The 23,137-nt window shown below is 35.2% G+C and overlaps 1 protein-coding gene across 1 annotated transcript in view; it reads right to left on the bottom strand.

The window, feature by feature from the left end:
* Positions 1-1,494: 1,494 nt before the first annotated feature.
* The window catches only part of LOC120351757 (cadherin-23-like), a gene marked incomplete in the record, with an annotated part of 175,403 nt that continues 153,760 nt past the window's right edge, over positions 1,495-23,137 (bottom strand). The window contains 12 exon segments of the mRNA XM_039429863.1: positions 1,495-1,597; positions 3,336-3,471; positions 5,041-5,239; positions 7,250-7,448; positions 8,343-8,479; positions 10,396-10,581; positions 13,626-13,868; positions 15,860-16,020; positions 17,043-17,175; positions 17,799-17,987; positions 19,971-20,194; positions 21,964-22,148. Of these exon segments, the coding sequence (XP_039285797.1) occupies positions 1,573-1,597; positions 3,336-3,471; positions 5,041-5,239; positions 7,250-7,448; positions 8,343-8,479; positions 10,396-10,581; positions 13,626-13,868; positions 15,860-16,020; positions 17,043-17,175; positions 17,799-17,987; positions 19,971-20,194; positions 21,964-22,148 (2,017 nt within the window).

Genomic DNA, 23,137 nt, shown 5'->3' with positions numbered 1-23,137 from the left:
ATATGCATGTTGGGCTCTGTTTGAATCAAATTTATGGCTATTTTTGACCACAATCAAAACAGCTTCCAAATAATAGATAGCTGGAACCGTTAGCAGTCTCAGGTTTTTGAATATTGGACTGCAAGAGTCACGACCAATTGGTTTATACCTACAAGATCACAAACTGTCTTTTTTTGCACCATGAAAATCTCATGCATATCAGTTCCACTGCCACCCCAGAAAAGAACACTGCAGCGTATCAGTGACAGAAAGTAGCCATGATACACCCTGAGAGTCTTTATTTGACTGGACACATTATAAAGCCATGACTCTCAATGCAAAAAGAGCATGATATAACCTGCCAATCAAGACTCTAATGTGATGATCCCATTTAAGATTAATCGGGAATTATAATTCTAATAGGTTTGTAGGAAACGCCACCATAGGAAGTGCCAAGTAGCCGAATTATTAACCGAGTGAAGTGAGGTCCAAGATTCAAGTCGACGGTTTGGCATTTCTCTTAGGGCCGGTTTCCAATCTCGGGATTTAGATAAGTCCTAGACTTTAAACAGCTGGAGTCAGAAAATTGTTTTTCCAAAATGGGGCGTAGTCGCAGTCATTGTCATAGTCGCGTTTGAATTAAATTTCGAAAAACTAGAAAATTGAACACAAAATAAAATAAAGAGAAAATAGTGTAAAGTTTCAGCTATTTTGAATTATTAAGGAATGTCTAATTTCGCCAAGGAAAAACGTTTCCAATTATAGAAATGAGAAAATAAAAACTACGACTACTGTTATAAAAGCTGCGACTACGCCCCGTTTTGGAAAGCCAATTTTCTGACTCCAGCTGTTTTAAGTCTAGGACTTGGCTAAATCCCGAGCTCGGAAACCGGCCCTTAATGTTTAAATGTTTATATGTTTATATGTTGTGCATTTACGGCGAAACGCGGTAATAGATTTTCATGAAATTTGACAGGTATGTTCCTTTTTAAATTGCGCGTCGACATATATACAAAGTTTTTGAAAATTTTGCATTTCATGGATAATATAAAAGAAAAAAGGAGCCTCCTTCATACGCCAATATTAGAGTAAAAATCATACTATAGAATTATTTATCATAAATCAGCTGTCGAAAGATTATAAATTGCATGCAATTCAATATCTCATTGTAAGTCAGACTCTAGAATTATTCATCATAAATCAGCTGTCGAAAGATTATAAATTGCATGCAATAACGCATGCAATTAATAACTTAAATAACATAGTATTGTCTCTCGAACTTTCTCTGCTTTGAACTCGAGCTGTCCTGTTGCCAGTATGTCTTGAAAGGAGATTAGCTTTTGATGTTAGCATTTTTGATACACCAACCCGAACAGCCATTAGCCGTTTTCACACCGATATCTCGCGACATACGACATACAGACAGGATTTATTCTGATGGACAGTATAAGAGGAGGCTGCGCGAGGTCTACTGTTCATAGGACTATTAGTGTATGGTTGAAGTGAGTGACTCACCTGTTGCACGAGGAGTTACCGCCTCCATCGTTTGGCGTAGTCGGTGCGACAACAGCGTTCTCATCGAGCGAGTCGCGTTCAGACGCTTGACTGAAACATAAAACTGCATTCTGCGTTACGTCACCCACAGAAAAGCATTCAAAACACCCAACAAATCAATCCTAACCTGACCTTTAACACTCGTAAAATGTTAGTAGAAATTTGATTTCTTCAAAACCTGAGACATATCCACTAGAAGCAGAAAGGAGTTAGTAATGCATTTAATAAATTAGAGTTTAATAATGAGAGAGGAGTTTAATAATCAGAGAGAGTGTTTAATATTCAGAGAGGAGTTGGTAATCTTAGATCTCCCCTAATCTCTGCTAGAAGTAAGCACAAGGTATACGGTACTCACAGAGCACAGTTAGAGTGGCATGATAATTTTTCCAAGTAGTTATTTTTCTAAGTAGATGAAAATTGATGGGCTACATAAGTAATATCGTCTACCTTTATCCAACCACACAGAGTTTCATGTGATGATGATCTGTTTTACTTGAGGTTGTAATATTAATACAGATCATATCTCACCTTAATACACACTGATAAAAATATATTCAAATCTGATCAAGTTACTTTCTTTGAGGGCTCACTATAAAAGTACACATATTATTTAGAGCTTATATCATAATTTATAATAATATAGGATTAAACGTTACTGAAATCTTTGTAGAATGATTGAATATGTATTTCACATGAAATTTGTATACATCAATACAAATGACTGTTGGTTTTACCTTAATTGTATATGTATATGAATGAATAAATATGAATACCAATATTCCTTTTAACATGAATATTTGGAATATTTTCCGATATTATATCTATTTTTATAAGTATGGTGATATTAAAATATTATTATATGCTTAGTTATTTTATCCGTTACAAACCCCAATTTAAATGTTTCAAAGTATGGAAAGTAATTTGTGCTTCTCTGCCATACTCCTGCTAAACTATGAATACCAATTAGAATATAAAGTAGTTTAGAATGAAGATAATTTGAATAAATTTGCATAAAAATAACACAGATCTTATTCCAACAAACAAATAGGCATATTATGTTATGCTTGTATCGAGCTTGACAAGGTGAGAATTAATATAGACTAAATTTAATCATGCCACATTGGATCCAACAAAGAAAGTAATAGAAATGAGCTGCATGTGATTCAAAAGCATGCTCCAGTCAGTGAGTGAATATATATTATTTTTTCACTATTACTCTAGTTTGCAAGTAATCATTTTAGTTAAATATTAAATGAAAAAGACTACGAAATTGTCAAAAAGTGTACACAAAAAGTGAAAGTAATAATTTTAGTATTGAAACTTTATGAACTATAGCAGTTCGTGATGGATCAATTAAATTAAGAAACAAAAGGATTGCATAGCAAAGTTTAAAAATAGAAATGAATATGGTTGCGTGGGAAATGAAAATTAATAAATCAATTTGTATGAAGTGATGAGATGGTGATCATTCAGCTAGAACACAGAAGCAGAAAACCAGAGAAAAAGACCAAATTGTGAATAAAAGTATCTAAAACTATTAAATTTGCAAAGAAATTAGTTTTTAAAGTGATTGTGCATTCTATAGGGTTCAAACTTCGTATTCTCAATGTGCTCAGTGCAGTGATATTTTTGTGATATTACCTCAATGTGATATTTTTGTGATATTACCTCAATGTGATATTTTTGTGATATTACCTCATAGTGACATTCAAAGTGCATCTGATATCTGCATGTATTTGTGAGTGATTCATGTGATATTACCTCACCGTGACATTATTCATGAGATATTTTTATGATATTACCTCATCGAATCATCCTCCTTGTACCATTCATTCTCGTAAGCTTGCATCCAGATGGGGTTCGAACCCTCCACACTGTGCATGTTGGTATTTGGAACTCTTCCGGCCACTCTGCCAGTTAAATCAGATTCTGTGGTACCTGAGATTATAGAAAGTTCAATATGATTAAAAAATTATAATGATGTACAATAGTATTATATGTTTAAGCATTCAGCATGGTTTTTCAATTGTTAGTATTGTATAGCCTACTAGGTTTTTCAATTGTTAGTATTGTATAGCCTACTAGATTAGTGCTTAAGTAGAAAAAAATACTTTATTTTATTTATTTACAATGCAAATGACACTAATGTAATAACATTACATTTACAAGTTTATATGTTTGTATCATTTTGTGATACCCTTTAAGGAGGGAGATGTTGTATTGAGAGGTTGGTGACACTATCAGATGATGATGGCACTGGTGTGATGCGTGTGTGTGTCCTGGAATGACTGGACAACAATTATATAAAATAAAGTGCTCTTATAATATTAACTTGCTTTGTGCTTATTTATAAATTACTTCTTATATATTTATGACATAATGAGAAAGAATATAGAGGAATGTTCATCTATATAAAAAAGATTTTGATCTATAGTAAGGTCCACGTTATAATGGCAGTGCAGAAAGATAGGAGAAAAACGTTGCCGATCATCTGTCTTGTCAATGCCTTCTAAAGACGGTAGCTGATACAGGTTTGTTGATGTAATATTAACTGTTCATTCTCGTTTAAAATAATCAATTATATTTTATTAAGCAAGAAATTATACTTTTCAATATATTCATAATTAAGATGAAATATTTTGTAAGTTATTTATGAATTCTATATTGTTAAAAACGATCTGGCAACAGAGCAAAGCGAGAAAGAAATGATAGACAGGAATAGTTATACCAATTCTAATCAAACAATGTCATTATAATGTGGACCTCACTATAGCTTTCTAAGTGGAATGAAATAAAACTTGTTCGAGTTGTACGCGCATTTACATCGACACAGTTACAAATTTACATTTTACCGTGATATTTTTTATTGGCTCGATTTATAATGTCATTCTCAAAAATCAAGTAAGATTTATCTTGATACTTGAGAATGACACTAGACTTCAAAACATGTCATGTCACAGTATCGCATCTTATATGAATTTCATCTAATATCTATAATATAATTAAGGAAAGAATTGTGTTACACATGTTCGGAATAGGAAACACACGAATGATGCATCATCACGTCTGAACTACTCAACTGATTAACTGTAAATCAATTAATTATGATTTTAATAATTTAAACAAATTTATTCAATTCGTGATTCAAAGCTCACGTAAAGGTGTGTACAGACTTTCGCTCTGCTCCGCAATCGAACTTCTTTCGAGCAGATTGATTGATGATCGACCGGGGAGCAAGAGTGGAACGCGAGAAGAGCTAACATCTCCCGTAACGTTCATGATCGGAGCGATTGCGGAGCGTGTTGGAGGCGCGTATATCTATACGCACCTTAGGATAAAAGTCCAATCAAATCGTTTTTCTATTGTAATAAAAGTTCTTAATACTTCAATATCAGTATGGAACTATAAAACTAAATTTAATCTATTTGTGCTTTGAACAGACCCTTGCGGAGCACGGGTTACCTGCTAATCTTAAATGTAATAGCTTTATTGAGAGTTGAGACTGACCGAAAGCAGTGATGGTGGCGGCCTTGAGTTGGCGCTGGTAGCGAGCCCGCTGCGACAGACAGAGAGCGATGACGACAACCAATAGCAGAGTGAGGAAGAGAGTGCAGCCGACAAGCCACATCCACACCACACTGTCCGGGCCGGCGATTCGCAACGCCTCCACTCGCTCTGCGCCTTGTGTGTCCAGCACGTTGAACTCCTAAAAAACAAGCGTTTCAATTCTAATGTAATTACTGTCTAAAAGTTGATCAAGAACACTTATAATTTCAGACCGGGTGTAACAGAGGAATTTCAAGTTTATCCTACTAAACTTTCATTGATCAGAAGACAGCTAATTTACACAAGCAGTAAACTGATCAATGCAATACCTTTTGATTTGAATTTCAAAATTAGTAAAAAGAACGTCAATGAGTGGATTTCGAGGGAGTATTTCTTTACCTTAAATATAACAATTTCAATTCTCTTATTTTCATTTTATAGTCTTTCCTCTGCACAATATTTGTTTGATTTTTTATGATTCTGCTGTTATAAAGTTTCTATTGTAATTATTAGTAAAATTTAACTTAAACTTTCTGCATTATTTCAAAATAGTATGTTTTTCTTTTACTGTTTTGCAACTCTCACAAGCGAGCAAAGTTTTTTTTTGTTGGTGATGTCTAGATTTTATATTTTATTCAAGTATATTTAAGAGTAATTATGTTTATTTTATTATATTTTTAATGATATGTCATATTATAAAGAGTTAGTAATATGTTTTGAATATTCTAATTGTCAATAAATGAAATTGAAATTGAATTGAAAATTGTCTCAAATATATGCCTCAATGCATGACAAATTTAATGTGTAACTCATGAGTAAATTGTGTTATTGCCTCAAATGTATGCCTCAAGGCATGACAAATGTAATGTGTAACTCGTGAGTAAAGTGTGTTACTGCACTCGAGAAAGAAACTGTTTCCCTCGGTGCAGCAATCCCTCACTTTACGCACTAGTTACACAAATAACTATTCCGTTATAGTCATAATCTAAGAGTACTTGAAGTACTCTTCTGTTTTATGGTTCGCTCGCTGATTACTCTGTAATCCTTTTAGATTTCCTCCTTAGTCCATACTATTTTTTCAAATGAAAATCTCCTAGTTTTCTGCTTTACTTACTTGCTTTATCCCATCCTATGATACATTCTTATTGAAATATTACAATATTAATTATTTTCAGTATAATGTGTAAAATTGGTGTCGTATTTATCCTACATTCTCTTCACGTTACCTAATTCCTTTTATACTATCTCAAGGATTGAAGGATTTCCTACAGTGAGGCCCACGTTATAATGGGTGTAAAAAATAAATGTTTATTTCCCAAAAAACAAAAACTACTACATCAATTACAGAAAATATTAGATAAATTACAATTACATACAATAGTTAGTTACAAAAAAAAAGTTATAATGTGCCTCCTACATGTTTAGTGTTTGCTGTGTGGAAATTGACCTACTCCACTATGGCGTACCATGTTCTAGAGTAGGTTTTGTTTTTTTTTTGTGCGGATTATTAATTAGTGTTTAGTAAGTCATCAGGTGATTATTCACATGGTGGTAGGTGGTTTTTAGTTCTTAAAAAAATAAGAGAATAGCGTTGCCGATTCTCTACTTTGCCACTGCCTTCTAGAGGATAGCTATTCAAATGCATAGGCCTAGTTGTGCTCATGATTTAGTTTAATACTTGTAAAAGATATTATATTTAGCTGTTTCCATAATAAATCTCACTAACTCTGTATAATTACAAGTTTCGGATCTCAGAGAATGAGATCAATTAAAATTATAACTGGTTGATCAGAAATTTTAAGTTGATGAGAAAGTATCGATAATTCATCAATATAAATTTGTCAATCAGAAATATAATTTTTAATAAAATTCTATCAAAAGATATACTTTGTAAATGATAAAAAAATAAAAGTATTTTGTCAATCAAGAGACTTGATTTTGTTACCAAACCAAAATTCAATTGGATCGAGATTTTAGAAATGAATGTATCGAAATAATACAATTATTTCCAGTAAGTATAATCTGTGCCGCACTTGAAGTGTACGGTACCAAAAAAATACTTCAAATTTATGAAAACAGTAAACTGGATCTGACCTTGAATAGAGTAACTTGAAGTGTACGCTACTAAAAAAATACTTCAAGATTATGAAAACAGTAAACTGGATCTGACCTTGAATAGAGTATCTAGCCGCTCGATGCTTTGATCAATCAGTCTTAGCACAGAGTTGACTTCCATGATAGAATGGTCGGTCTGGTTGACGAAATGCATGTAGAGGTCGCTGCGTGTTTTGTCCACTCGACCGTCGCGGGTTTCATGCACTTTCATCTCGTCTATGTTCACTATTGCGCCAGTCACGTTTCCTAAAATTCTGCCAAACACAAATTTTTCTATAGTAATTCTATTCAATTATAAACAAATTATACTCTTAAATTAACGGTTGAGAGAGATGAAATTATTATATAATAAGACAGTGGGATTTCTACACTAAACTTCTTCTTTTTAAAATCAACTCCTTGAATAGTAGTCATTATTGTCAACCCCAATAATAATAACCCAGTAAATTATTATAGTACAGCAATAGAGAAAAAATAGCATAAGAAAATATCCTATGGTATAGGGCAATCCTGTTCCAAATTTTACTGTTAACGCAAGCCGATAGTCCTAGTAGTTCTTCTTCTTGAAGCTATGTGACGCTGGTAGTCTCTCATGATATGCTGTTCTTACACTCTCACCCGGCCAAAACAGTAATAATAGACAGTAGTCGACAGTAATCTGCTTTAGTTAACAAAAAATCGGCTTCAAATTTTGAAACGTCCTATACCAAGGAATATCTTCTTATGCTATCTTTTCTCTATGGTCTCGCTTCATGCAACCGTGGCCAAGGACCTTGAAAGAATTCCTTTGGTTTTTATAAGATTGTTCAAGCATTTTCAGAATACTGATTAACGCATTTATACATTCTCATAAGAATAAATAGTATTCTTCCTCGTTAGTCGGTCGCGGTCTTATAAACAAGAACCTGTACTTTTAGAATGTTTTTGTCATGAAAATTGAATATTCCACATATAATGGAAAAAATATTGAGTGTTGACAAAGAACATTGTAACAAGAAAATTCCATAAAAACAAAACGTATACTTTTGGAATAATTTTGTCATAAAAATTAAATAAATACATCTGTGTATTCCGAACAAATTCTTGGGTTGACAAAGTACATTATTACAAGAAAATTCCATCATGTGTGTTTGAATGATTGAACTTACTCTCTGAAATGATCGATTTTCTCTCTGATCTCGGTGGGATGCTGACGTAATACAAATCTAACTCGCTGATCTTCACGGAGCAGGTAAATGAATACTCGCGCCATGTCATAGAGACCACCACTGTCGTTCGCCATCACCTGTTAATAGAAATGGAGCTTGATTACTATGAAATAATTTCAATTCTGACAAAATATAGGATCAGATCGATCCTATCAGGTTAGATAGGATCAGATATTGATTGGCCGTTTACAAGCAACCAACAGCTTCAACAGGTGCAAGAGGTGTGCACCATTTCAGTGTGGTCCACGTTATAATGGCAGTATTTTATTAGTGTTTGTGTTACTATCCTTGTCTATCATTTGACAAAGCATATTACGCTATCCTTTTCTAGGTCCTATACGTTGCCAGACCTTTTTTTAACCATATAGAAATATAATTAATTTACAAAATATTCAATCTCAATAAATTATGAAAATTCATTATTCAATCATTAAAAACATATTTTCTTGGCGAATAAAATATGATTGATCATTTTAATGATTGACAATGAACAGTGACCCCCAATGAACAGTCAAAAGTTAACATTTAACAATGAAAAGTTACCCCCGGTTGCACAAAAGTCTGTTATCTTTTTCAGGAACAAAAACCTTTACTGATGCCCTCTCGTGGAATTTAATGATGGTTAAAATTTAACAGGCTTTTGTGCAACCGGGCCTTAATATTTAAATCAGATATACCGGTATTAGCTATCTTCTATACAAGGCAGTATCAAGGCTGAGGATCGGCAACGCTGTTCTTCTATCTTTCTCCACTGCCATGTGGACCTCACTATAGTGGAGGTGATATTGTGGTAAATATCCTTATACCTAAATATTAAATGGAAACGACTTAATATAATCTAAGCCACTGGTTTGTTAAAACAATTGAGATTTTTGTTTCGGTTGTTACACCATTATCAATCTCTAGTAAACTAAACCAGTGGTTTTGACGTTGGGTTGGTTGAATAAAAGCTAGCAACTGCTAATTTCAAGTTATTTTCAAGACTCGGTTGAATAAAGATGCTTGTACTAACTAGGCCCAGGTTACTACAGTTACTGTAGGCTATGAAGGAACTGTGTCTTTATATAGAAGTTGTAGATGGAGCTAGAAAAAATAAAATCTTGTGTTTAATACGTGTGGATAAAACTCCTATACTATTAAACGAGAAATTTCTCTTTATATGTTTAGATGTTCAATATGTTTGTATTTCACCGGATCTCAAAAACGGCTCTAACGATTCTAACGAAATTCAGAACATAGTAGGTTTATAATATAAACATTCGATTGCACTAGGTCTCATCCCTGGGAAAACTCGCTGAAGGACATTAAAAGGACAATTATTATTCATCCTTGGAAAAACAGATGATAATAATTATTTCATCGTCTGTTGATGATGGAAGTGAGTTCATGTGTGTGGGACTGTGTCAAAATTATGACAGCTGTTGAACTTTTGTAATCATTCAATCAGGTACTTAGTGCCGGTTGCAAAAAAGCCGGGTTATTTTTAATCATGATTGATTCCAGTAGAACCATCTTTTTCGAAATTGTCTTCTCTGATTTGGTTCACGTGAAATTAATCAGGATTAAAATTTAACCGGCTTTTGTGCAACCGGGCCTTTGTGAGGGAAATTTTTGCATTCCTCTGGGAATTAATCTCAATTCACTGTGATTAGATTTCTGTATGAACATTTCTGATATGATACAGAACATTTCTGTATGAACTATGAATATTATTATAATTTTTTTCTTTCGTTATACATTTTTATGCTTTTGTACTCCAGAGCGAAGCTCGGACCCCGATATTTGACGTAGTGAGAGCTGCTAAATCTAGTATTTGCTCAAGAAATTTCCGGAAACATGTGATTACTCCCAATTGCATCTACCTAGAAATAGCACATAATTATTCAACTGAATTTCAACACTAGCTAGAACTAACGGCTAGTTTCTAGCCACTATATTCTAGTTTTTATTCAATCGACCCATGATTAAGTAGTTTTAATTGAATGTGACTGACCATAAAGTCGAAATATCCCTTCATGCCCTTCTGGGGGTCGAAGTTGAGGTGGATGGCCCCCGTGCCCTGGTCGACGAGGAAGGGCGGCTGCTGGATGCCCTCCATGCCCTCGCTCAGGGTCATCTGCGTCTCCCCCAGCATGTAGTAGTTGATCACAGCGTTCTCGCCCGTGTCCGCGTCCACTGCCTGAACATACAACATGGAACACGAATGATTCACATGGCACAACAAATCACAATTCCGCCGTGATAACGAAAGTGTCACATTTTCAGTTATATTTTATTTACATCAATAGAAAAATTACAACATATAGAGGCTTACAGCTTTATGCCAAAACAAGCCTCATTGAAAATCAATTGTTTACACAAACTGAAACTATATTCATGCAATATGACTAACTTTACCCGCTATTTCTGGCATGCTCGTGGGGTTTATTAATTGAACACCAAGTTAATAACTCTCGAAGTAATTTATTGAACCAATACCAAGCTAAGGGTGTGATCACATTGATGCGTATATGTTCATGTGCAAGCTTGGTTATGCATTACCAAGCGTGCAGATGAGAATCAAAATCTGGAAAGAGCAATAGGAACACTCGCACTGAACGTTTGTACTTGCTGGTTGCTTTTATTGAGCCCATTCTGGGAAAATGGGATGTGGTAAATTGTCCGATCCACAATTTACCAGGTAAAAAGTTCCGCGTCCCATGAGAAGAATTTTGACAGATTCTGTACCGGTACCAGAAACTAGTTCTAGTTCCAAGTTACTGCCCCACAGTCGAAGCCTGGTAAATTGTGACAGTTCAAATTTTCAGAGCTCTCATTGGTCGATTGAATTGTAGTCTGCTTGCTTCTCTGCGTATGTGCTGATAGCTTGTTTGTTTACCATAGCATAGCCATAGAATACATAACTAACAAAATTATGTTTGATAACCATTCGTTAAATGAATTTTCTATATAGAAAATTTGAGAGTAATGGAATGAAAGAAATGCACACTTTTCTAGATGGTAAGTTTGTAAAACAGCCTTTGTTCATTCACGCAGCTAGTAAACGACACATTTTGGTGTAAATCAACTTAAGTGCGCGCCAAAAGCTTCAACCAACGATTTTTAAATAGCGTTCCATGGGAACATTTTGCACTAGTCACGTGATTGAACAATTTACCACTGGAATTAGAGCATGTTACCACTTTTTCGTGTTCCCAGACCGAGCCCAATGTTAGCAGCTACACGCACGTTACAACGTGTTTCAATGGCACATGCATGATCTGATGTGCACTTGCACATATACGGATCAAATGTGATCACACCCCCATGCAAGTTACAGAGATACCCAGTTAATATTGATCATGATCAACTATCGATTACCCTCGATATCTTCACTATTGATATACATTATACATAGTAAATATACATACACAGTAGATAGATAGATTAAGAATGCCTTAATTTAATGCCGCATCCACACTATGGCCCAATTCATACATGAGAGCGTGGATGGCTGCTTGCCTTCACTGTTCTTCACTTTCCATCGCTCCGATTTTTGTTGAGCAAAAACGAGTGGCCAGCCGAGCATCCACAAATGGTCACATTGCAGTACGGATGGCAAGACCAAGGCTGTCATACTAGCTTGGCCAGCGACTTGGCAAGCCACATGGCCAGCAACTTGACGATAGCGTTGACTGGACGTAGTGTAGTACTTTAAAACATTACAAACATTGTGGGCAAACTTGAGGCAATAAGAACCTCCTCTTCCACTTGACTCACTAATTAGTAGGAGCATCAGAGATAGGCGGTAGAAAGAAAAATAAATATATTTAGGTACACGTTGTAATAGCAGTGGAGAAAAACGTTGCCGATCCTCTGTCTTGTCAATGCCTTCTATAGACGGTAGCTGATACAGGTTTATTGATGTAATATTACCGGTTCATTTTCGTTTAAAATAATCAATTATATTTTATAAAGCAAGAAATTATATTTTTCAATAATTTCATAATGAATTTTCATAATTTATTAAGATGAAATATTTTGTCAATTAATTATCAACTCTACATTGTTAAAAGACGATTTGGCAGCAGCGCAAAGCGAGAAAGAGATAGCGCTATTTGCTTTGTTGAATGATAGACAAGGATAGCAATATCATTGCGGATCAAACACTGCCATTATAACGTGGACCTCACTATAAATGCGGAGTGGCCGTAGTCGAGTGGATAAGATGCTGGCTTTATGATCCAGAGGCCCCGGTTCAAATCCCGGCCCGGGCAAGATATTTATCTCGGGCCACTCCCGTGTTTCGAATGGACACGTTAAACCGTCGGTCCCGGTTGCCTGAAAAGCAGTCATTAGGTCATGTCAGAGGCCCTGAAATTGATCAGTTGTGACCTGAAAACTCTGACACCAGACCTGAGCCAGCCAGGTCACACGATATTATTATTATTATTATTATTATTATTATATGCATTTATTCTATGTTTTTACATTACAAGCATTGTGGGAAAAGTTAAGGTGATAAGAGTAATAAATAAATGATTGAAGTAAAGGCTTTGAAGCCAATTTTGACGAAATACCGTTAAGCTGATTCGTACACAACATTGAGAATATAATTAACTACAGGCATTAGCCCACGTGAGAACTCTTTTTCATACTATTTGTACTATTGTCTTTTTTCCCTTATGGCTACTCTTAAATATAAATTTATTCCCAATTTATAATTTAATTTTATTTATTTTTCAATCACTTGATAATGGCATCATATAGCCGGAACATATTGTGAGTAAACAATTTTGAACAGGGTAATTATATTTATATTTTTGTACACTGCATGCATATTAACGAAGAAGAATAAATTCAATTTCTGTAGACTGGCTGGCCGCTATGGCTTCGTATAAAATGAGCGCTGCTATCTAGAGATTTTCAGTTTGGTGTAAGGGTAAGCATTCCTGACCGGCAATTAGGAGGTACTGGGTTCGATTCCCGGGCTGTGAAATAATTTTTGAATTATAGCGCTCATCGAATTTCCATCTGGCTGTTTACCCTATTGTCAATTTTTGCAGTAGCAGAAGTATACGGGTGAATTACAGCATTTAATTTGGATTTTCGTTTAATAATAATAAATTCAATTTTCATTTAAATTCCCACGAGTTCTGTACTCGAGTTACTCATTACTCGTCCAATCAACCCACTAGTTAGTATGGACAAGTTTAGAGGTTTCGGCAATAAAAATACAATTACCTTGACGTGCATGAACTCAGTGCCGAAATCAGCCTCGGTTGTCACACCTCCCGTGAACACATTTTTGACGAACAACGGCGGATTGTCGTTAATATCGTTGACGTTGACAATCAACTTGAGCAGAGTCTCATCTCGCAGCTCGAACCAGCTGTTGTTGGTGGGTGGAGTTGTGGCGCAGTCTTCGCTCGCCTTCACTATCAACTCATGTCGTTCTTGCACCTCTCTGTCCAGCTCTTTCACTGCCTGTTCGATGCAAAGGGAGAGAAGAATTCGATAATCATTTGAATATACACAAATCTTACACAATTCTTACACAATTGAATTAAATTATGCACGTAGATTACAACAATTAAGAACACAAATTGAAATTGCCAAACACTTTTACATTATGTAATACTACTCGTATATAAACAGAACCTGGTTTCATGGCTTCTCCAGTCACATCTTCAGCTCGTTTGTTTACAATGAGTTTTTCATTACAAAAATGTACCACAACACTGTAATGTATTGAGAAATCAATATGTTTAATTGAAATGTTACCATGGGATTTATAAATAATAGAGTAGTATTCGATCTTGCCTAATGGCATAAAGTTTACTCAAGTTTTTCATTACGAAAACGTACCACAACACTGTAATGTATTGAGAAATCATATGTCTAATTGAAATGTTACCATGGGATTAGAAATAATAGAGTAGTATTCGATCTGGCCTAATGGCATAAAGTTTACTCAAGTTTTTCATTACGAAAACGTACCACAACACTGTAATGTATTGAGAATCATATGTCTAATTGAAATGTTACCATGGGATTTATAAATAATAGAGTAGTATTCGATCTTGCCTAATGGCATAAAGTTTACTCAAGTTTTTCATTACGAAAACGTACCACAACACTGTAATGTATGAGAAATCATATGTCTAATTGAAATGTTACCATGGGATTTAGAAATAATAGAGTAGTATTCGATCTGGCCTAATGGCATAAAGTTTACTCAAGTTTTTCATTACGAAAACGTACCACAACACTGTAATGTATTGAGAAATCATATGTCTATTGAAATGTTACCATGGGATTTAGAAATAATAGAGTAGTATTCGATCTTGCCTAATGGCATAAAGTTTACTCAAGTTTTTCATTACGAAAACGTACCACAACACTGTAATGTATTGAGAAATCATATGTCTAATTGAAATGTTACCATGGGATTTAGAAATAATAGAGTAGTATTCGATCTGGCCTAATGGCATAAAGTTTACTCAAGTTTTTCATTACGAAAACGTACCACAACACTGTAATGTATTGAGAAATCATATGTCTATTGAAATGTTACCATGGGATTTAGAATAATAGAGTAGTATTCGATCTTGCCTAATGGCATAAAGTTACTCAAGTTTTTCATTACGAAAACGTACCACAACACTGTAATGTATTGAGAAATCATATGTCTAATTGAAATGTTACCATGGGATTTAGAAATAATAGAGTAGTATCGATCTGGCCTAATGGCATAAAGTTTACTCAAGTTTTTCATTACGAAAAAGCACCACAGCACAACTGCATATTACAATATATATTGGCTTATACACAAATATATAATAGCTTACAATAAAGCAAAGGTGAATATGAATTTACAAAATATAAACTGAAATAATAATTTAATAACTGTACATGACATGAAAAAATGCAATAGTAAAAGATAATATTATTTTGTATCTACATAAATGTGCGGAGCTTTGAACATATATCAATGTCCATTCTTTGGAAAGAAATACTTAGAATATCCTTCATGTTCAGAGGATATTTGTGCGTCGAATACTGAAGCGCCTCCAACCAGATCTACAGCAGCTTTCTTACAACCAGTTTTGTCAGGAAGCCATCTTGGACTCACTTGAATGGCCTAGAAAGAAACTGGATGCTTTATTTTAGTATCACTGCCTGCCTATCACCACCTGAAGATTGGCAATCGAGGAATTGGAATTGTTGTGCCAACGCGCAATTTGAGAAATCAGTTCCATTTCTACGTAAGAAGCCGTTCTATTGCACATAAAATTTGCCTAAGCATACTCATTCAATCACTTGGCGCCATGTGGTGGAACGGGTTGGCTGTAAGGGGCCAACTATTGTTGTTATTGTTATTATGTAGAATCTATTGTATTCGGCTGTTACGCCTTTCGTAGGACATTCTGTTACCACAACCATAATAATTTCGATTATCTAATCAAAACACTTACTGTGATCTGATGTATGAGAGGCTCAATTCCGAAGAATCCATCCTCGTTGCCAGCCACAATGAAGTAGCAGACTGGAGTTGGAGGGTCGTCAAGGTCATCCACTTCATCCCTGTCAATCGTCTCCGCCAGCTGACGTCTCTCAGTGCCCGGAAGTACATGCTCTAAAACAATCAAAATTGAGTTTTAAGTTGAGTAAAAAATTGACGAAGCAACATTCATGAGATAATCCTCTGAAGTTATTGAAACATTTTTGAACAAACCGAAAATGCAAATTATTCAAATTTATACAAAATGTCTACTTTTTCTTTAAAGGGCAACTACTATTATTGAAGTGGGCCATTCACTATCCGATATTTTGTCCAACTTGAAGTCCATTAATTCGACGTCAAACTGTGAATAGGATTGTTGTGGGCGGGGCGAATGCTGTCGGAAGTCTAGTGAACTGTTCCCCTGTCTTGTCCGACCTCCATGTCAGCCACCTAGTCAGGTTCGATTTGAAATGTGAGTGGGGATGTTGGACTAACCAGCCGGAGCATGAGTGGCAAAAGATTCAACGTAGTTGGACCAAATTGTCGGATAGTGAATGGCTCGCTTAAAATGGAAATCATCAGTGTCTTTTTATATTTTACGAGCAGGTGTTACTTATGCTCAGCAAGGGTCTGTTGAAAGCACAAATAGATGGAATCCAGTTTTATAGTACATGCTGATATAGATTAAATTTGTTTTGATTATTACATTAATTTATAGTTAATCTCCATCCTCAGTGAATATTATAGCCATCCTCGGTGAATAATCTATGTAGAAAATTCAAGTTGATCAGTTCAGTTTTGATGATGCGTCAACATGTATTTTGTACCCCGAACATGTATAAACCAATTCCTTCCTTTATATAATAGATTAAAACATAACATCCTTGTTTCAACTCATGAGAGCAATTTTCAAAAGTTGAAGCATGTTTCGCCTTTTGAAAATACTATCATGAGTCGAAACATGCATGTTATTCTTTAAAAAAATATACAAAAAAGAACTGATGATTTTATTATTATTTCAATTATAAAAATGATGTTATAGTAAAGAGCAATCTTAGTGGAAGGTAGTGGGATTTGGTGTCATGTACCTTATTCATTTAGGCAGAATCTGTACTTATTTTTATATTATTAATGTTGAATGAAAGAGAGCTCACCAGTGAAATTGACAGTATATTCTTCAATAACGAACTGCGGTTGGTAGTCGTTGATATTCTTGACGTATATTGTGAGATCAAGGTCGGATGACAATGGCGTTGGTACTCCATGGTCGTAAGCTTCCACTCGAATCTGCACAAGAAGAAAAATTTAAATTGTAATGAGATCATAATATTATACCATTGAGAAAAGATAACTTAAACTGACAGTGCCCTATACCATGATACATCTTCTTATGCTTATACTTAGTCAAGGTTTCTAATCTTAAGATAATAAAAAGTTCAGTTATCCAAAAACCCATTTGAAGAGATATTTATCATTTTTTAGAAAGTTTATCAAATGGAATTTGAGAATATAGTGGAGAATATAGCGGATATAGTCGATTACAGTGGGTTTTTGGATTGTAAAGAACGACAGACAGATCAACATTATAGTAAACCACTCATACTGAATTGACATTTTCTATCCAATATCTTTCAATTTCAAGATACAGCCAGGTCTTAAAATAGCTGTTCCTATTCCAATTCATACAACGTGAGGAACTGTTGTAAGGTGGCACAAAATGTTTTTCAACGTTGAAATTTTATTTCTACGTTTGTATAACCGTTAGAGGTTGAATTTTCCAACCTTATAATTCCAATCACTTTTCAACGTCTTTCCAACACTTTACTTCAACCTTTATGTTAACGTTATAATTTAAACCGTTTCAACGTTAAGGTATCACGTGTTTTCAACGTTTGTGGTTGGAGGTTTACCTGATAGATTTTTTGTCGTTCTCTGTCTAATGGCTGCTTGAGTGTAATCAGACCAGAGTCCTGGTCGATGTTGAACGTTCTCCAGTCTCCGGTGTTGTCCTGACGCAGTCTGTATCTGACAGCTCCGTTCGGCCCTATGTCGTCGTCAACTGCTTCAACTGTTATCACTGGCGTTCCAATTGTCTCATTCTGCAATACCAAATTGAATCAAGATAAGTTGATTTAATGATAGTGAGTTGTATGATATAATATTAATTTGAAAAATATATATTATATGATATAGTTATAAGTATTCATAACAAAACTGGTTAGTGTTATCAATAATTACTGAATTTGGAATTAACAGATAAGCTTAGTTTACACATCGCCAATTGGCGAGACAGTTGTCTTTCGACAATTGTCATCACGTGGTTGCGGATTGTCGGAGACGAGGCCAGTTGAACGAGAAGTTGTTTAAACGCGGTCAACTATTGGCACGGCAAATGACAGCTAAACATAGCCTATCTTCGTCATCATATGGCTCGTCATCTGTTGTGTCTGTTGCGACTGAGCTGGCAAAAACAAGACAGCGCTACCAATACCTTCTATTACTAAGTAATAGTAGGTATTGCTTCAGGCCCCACAACCAATACCTACTATTACTTCAGGCCCCACAACTAATCAATAACGTCATAACATGTAGATTGATTCTTCATAGAATCACACTAGCTTATCAATGTATTCTCTCCAACTTTTGTTGCTGTATCGATTTTTTACTACTATCTAAACTCCAGATTAAAGACATTTGTATTTTATTAAATAGCAATTTTATTAAAATAAGAACACTTCATTCCACATGCAATAATTTATCCATACTTTCGGCTTGGTAGACATATTTTATTCAATGATAGAGCTATTGAAGAATTATACTATATTGTGCTATAAATTATGGTATTTAAATCTATAAACCATATCAGAGGTATCTCTTTAATGGGAAAGAGGCTCCCACAGACTTAAATCACAATAAATCTGTGGTACAGAGAAACCCATCAGGAGAATGTTTTCCAGTTAGGTAAAACCTTTCTATCTGATGATGTTCTGGACAGTTCCAAAACTTTCATTTACTTTTTAATTCATCAGTTTAACAGTTCTTTCATATTATTAAACATTCATTCACACTTTATTTACACTGTTCTTTCACACTCTAATTACACTGTTATTTCACACTTTATTTTCACTGGTCTTTCAGATTTTAATATCACTTTCCTTTCACACTTTATTTAAACTGTTCTTTTACACTCAATGTAAACTGCTGTTTTGTAGGATTGAAGTTCTTTCTTCATCGCTCGTATCCATTTTTGTTTCAAAGTTTCATCTTTCGAAAAAGAGAAAACGGAAACTTTCAGAGTCTTGTTATAATTCCCACGACAATAAGGTACACAACAGCAGAATTCCATGATTTAAAACCCCAAATTCACTATTACTTTCCACAAACGAATTTTAGAAGAATGATAAACAAACCATATTTTATTGAAATGGAAGACATTGAAAATAGAACTCGTAATTAGAATTTTGTTTTTTACCTTATCAGATGCGATAACAAGCATCAGCGCCCCTTATTTCACTTGCTTATTGCTGGTAGATCATCGATCTACATGTTATGACGTCACAGTTTATCAGAGCTTCAGTTGTGAGGTCTGAAGTAATAGTAGGTATTGGGGCTACTGAACTACACCGTTCACAACGTGCCAATTGTCGCGACAACTGAGATTTCGAGTGGTGGTGGGGGGGGGGGCTTGCTGGGCCCAATTGACTGTCCTCAGTCTACTCCCGGAGACAGTTCAGGACAATTGGCAAGGCAGTTGACCTAAAGTGTTCATACGAAGACAGTAATTTCATGCCGGTCAGTTGTCTTCTGACGATTAATTGTCTTGCCAATTGGCAATGTGTAAACTAGGCAAACAAGGCCATGTTTGTGGGTCTATAACACGACAACAATTGACGATCTGGCTGTAACGATCACAGGGCGTTCAATGGAGATGACAAGCTGTTTAGTTCTGTGGAAGTCGCTTGTCTGTGTCTCATGATATGTGATCGGAGGTTGAAAAAATGACCCTCGTACTATTTACTACATGAGGTGGTGAGAAAAACCGTCCAATCATTCTCACTGACTATACAAGAGCGTGAACCTACCTCAGCGACGCGTATGGTGATATTGTGCGGCGGACTGAGGAAGCGTGGTGCGTTGTCGTTGAAATCTGTGACACAGATGTGCAGATTGGCGACCACCGAGTTTGGCGGCATCCCGAGATCCTGCGCGCGCACCACTAAACTGTAATTGCCGTAGCGCTTCTTCAGAGGACCGGTGCTCAACACATGCGCTGACCAGTTGTCCACCGGCTTGATCTGGAATAGACCTGTAAGCACACAATCATACATTTTGATTATTGTTAGTCTTAGTATGCAATGGTTCTTAAAAGAACTGAAAATACATTGCAATTTGTGATGAAGAATCAATAAATAATCAATAGTTGGTGTACAGTGTCTACATTTTTGGAGAGCTCAATGAGTCTTCAAAGGACATTAAAGTACGCTCTGAGATTTTTTTATGCTCGATGGAATGATGACGTAACATCTCTTCATAGAGAATTGATTGGCTGAAACTGTACCTTATACTATATACTATGTCAAACCTACTAAGGGCCGGTGGTTTCCGAGCTCGGGATTTAGGTAAGTTCTACACTTCAAACAGCTGGAGTCAGAAAATTGGCTTTCCAAAACGGGGCGTAGTCGCAGTGAATAGTTGCTGCAAAACAAATCTTTATTTTCTCATTTCTATAATTGGAAACGTTTTTCCTTGACGAAATGAAACATTACTAAATAATTCAAAATAGCTGGAACTTTACACTATTTTCTCTTTATTTCTTCATTTCATTTTGTGTTCAATCTTCTAGCTTTTTGAAATTTAATTTAAACGTGACTTTGACGATGACTACGACTACGCCCCGTTTCGAAAAGCCAATTTTCTGACTTCGGCTGTTTAAAGTCTAGAACTTATCTAAATCCCGAGCTCGGAAACCGGCCCTAAATGATTGTGCAAGGTACTGGTCCGGAATATTGAAAGAAAAAAGACTTCTACCTTTTACGGTGGCCACTAACGACAGGACAAGTGTGATGTATGACATACATTGTTGTGTCATCACAGAAAAGGCTTCGAACAACATTTGAGGTTAGGTTTTGAATTTTTAGTTGTTGAACTTTTCTTTGCTGCTCTATTTGAGGTTAAATTTTTTTATCATTACAATTTGTAATTTTCCAGTGGTTCATTGTTATTGATTGTTTATTCTATGTTAGAAGCTGCTGTCAAACACCTGTTTTTTGTTCGAAGGCTCTCGCTGATGACCCAACATGCAAGGCGAGCACATGCTCAACACACTTGTCCAGTCGTTAGAGGCCACCCTTACATCTATTCATCAAATCGACACTCAGTTGCACCAATTCACTCTCCAAATACAAACGGCAATATTCAGAGCTTCATTATGTTACAGCTTCCGTGAGTGGAATGCTCTGCCACTTGATGTTATCATAGAGGAAATATAGCATAAATTATGCTATCTTTTCTCTAAGATATTATCCTCTCCACATCTTTATAAAAATTTTGAAAGAGAGTGCGCCGGGTATCAACCTATATCGTGAATTGGAGCTGAGGACGTGTATTAGCAAAGTGTGGAAGAATTTTCATTCTCTTCATGACATCAATAAGAAATACATTAATATATTTTCGTTTGCAACTACTATTCTACAGGACAGCTCCATATATTTTCCTTATTCCTTGCAATTACCATAGACAAAATAGCATATGCTATCTTTAGCCAAGGTACCTAGACTTGAGGCGGATTACCACATACCAGTATCAGATTCACTGAAAGTTATAGAGCAAGATACTATTGGTTGAGAGATGTGACTTACCATCATCATCATCTAATGTGTTTTCGTATGGAACTACTATTCTACAGGACAGTACCATATATTTTCCTTATTCCAAGCTATTACCATAAACAAGATATAGCTAATGTTATCTTTAGCTAAGGTACCTAGACTTGAGGCGGATTACCACATATCGAAGTAACTGAGCAATATAATATATTACATATTATTATGTGTCTTGTTGAGACATGTGTTTTACCATCATCATTGCCAGCGATGAAGGAGAACTGCACCCAGCTGTTGGGTGTGTTGGGGTCGTCAGCATCTGTGGCCTTGAGCTGCGTGATGACGTCACTGGGATCGTGGAACTCAGTCACGGTCACGCACTGCTCAGGCAAGCGGTCCAGCACCGGCGCCTCGTCATTCACGTCCAATACGTTCACTCTGCAAAACACACATTTTTCATTAACACATCTTAGAATAAATATAAATGTAACATACAATGAATGTGAATATAACATAAAATAAATATATACAAAATTTCGTTGAAAATTTAAAATCAAGGAACCCTTTTTCAAATGTTATTTCTCACAACATGTTTCTACTTATAATGTAATTTCAAACTTGATACGAAGGTACTTTGATTTCTAATCTTCATGTATATATGAGTACATAGCCCTTACTATGAAAGTTAATATAAATATGAGTATACCACAGAATAAATAATATCAGAGGAATAGAAAGTTTGTCACAATGTTGAGAAGTGATGGAAGAAATAGTCCTAGAATTAATAAAATGGATCAATTATTCAAAGAGCTAATTGGAATAAAAACACAAAACTCAGTCTTTTCTACTGGCGATGTTTTATTTTTACAAAGCCCAGTGAAAGACCAACTGAAGTTGATGTCTTGAGTATCGAAACCCCTTGGTTTTGTTTTAAAAGAATGTTACCAATAGAAGAGTTTTTATTGAAGAAATGTTATTGTGTTTAATTTTATCATAAATCAAATAATTTATTGTCAAAAACAAAAAGTGTCACGACAACGTCAATACAATTCACAGCAGTAACATAGAACAATATTCAGATCATGCAAAATAAAACATAAAATCAGTAATTTAAATTAGTATAAAATAATACTTGTACATTATATAGGCATCTCTTCATCAATGAAACTTTCAAATACCTATCAAAAGAGTGGATTTCCATTGTTCTCACATTTTTGGGAAGAAAATTAAAAAAACCTAATTGACATATACTCCCAGTTCTTTTGAGAGGAACTATAGTTGCACTTTTTGATTCTCAAGTTATTTTTCTCTCGTCTATCATACTTATGTACATTGCGATTGACCTCGATATATTGACAGATATTCCTCTCCATTATCTTCAAGCAGGCAAATACATACAAGGATGGCAGAGTCATCTTTGATGACTT

The sequence above is a fragment of the Nilaparvata lugens genome, chromosome 1 (assembly GCF_014356525.2).
Source record: "Nilaparvata lugens isolate BPH chromosome 1, ASM1435652v1, whole genome shotgun sequence".
Lineage (NCBI taxonomy): Eukaryota > Metazoa > Arthropoda > Insecta > Hemiptera > Delphacidae > Nilaparvata > Nilaparvata lugens.
This window is presented reverse-complemented; position numbering and strand designations above follow the sequence as displayed.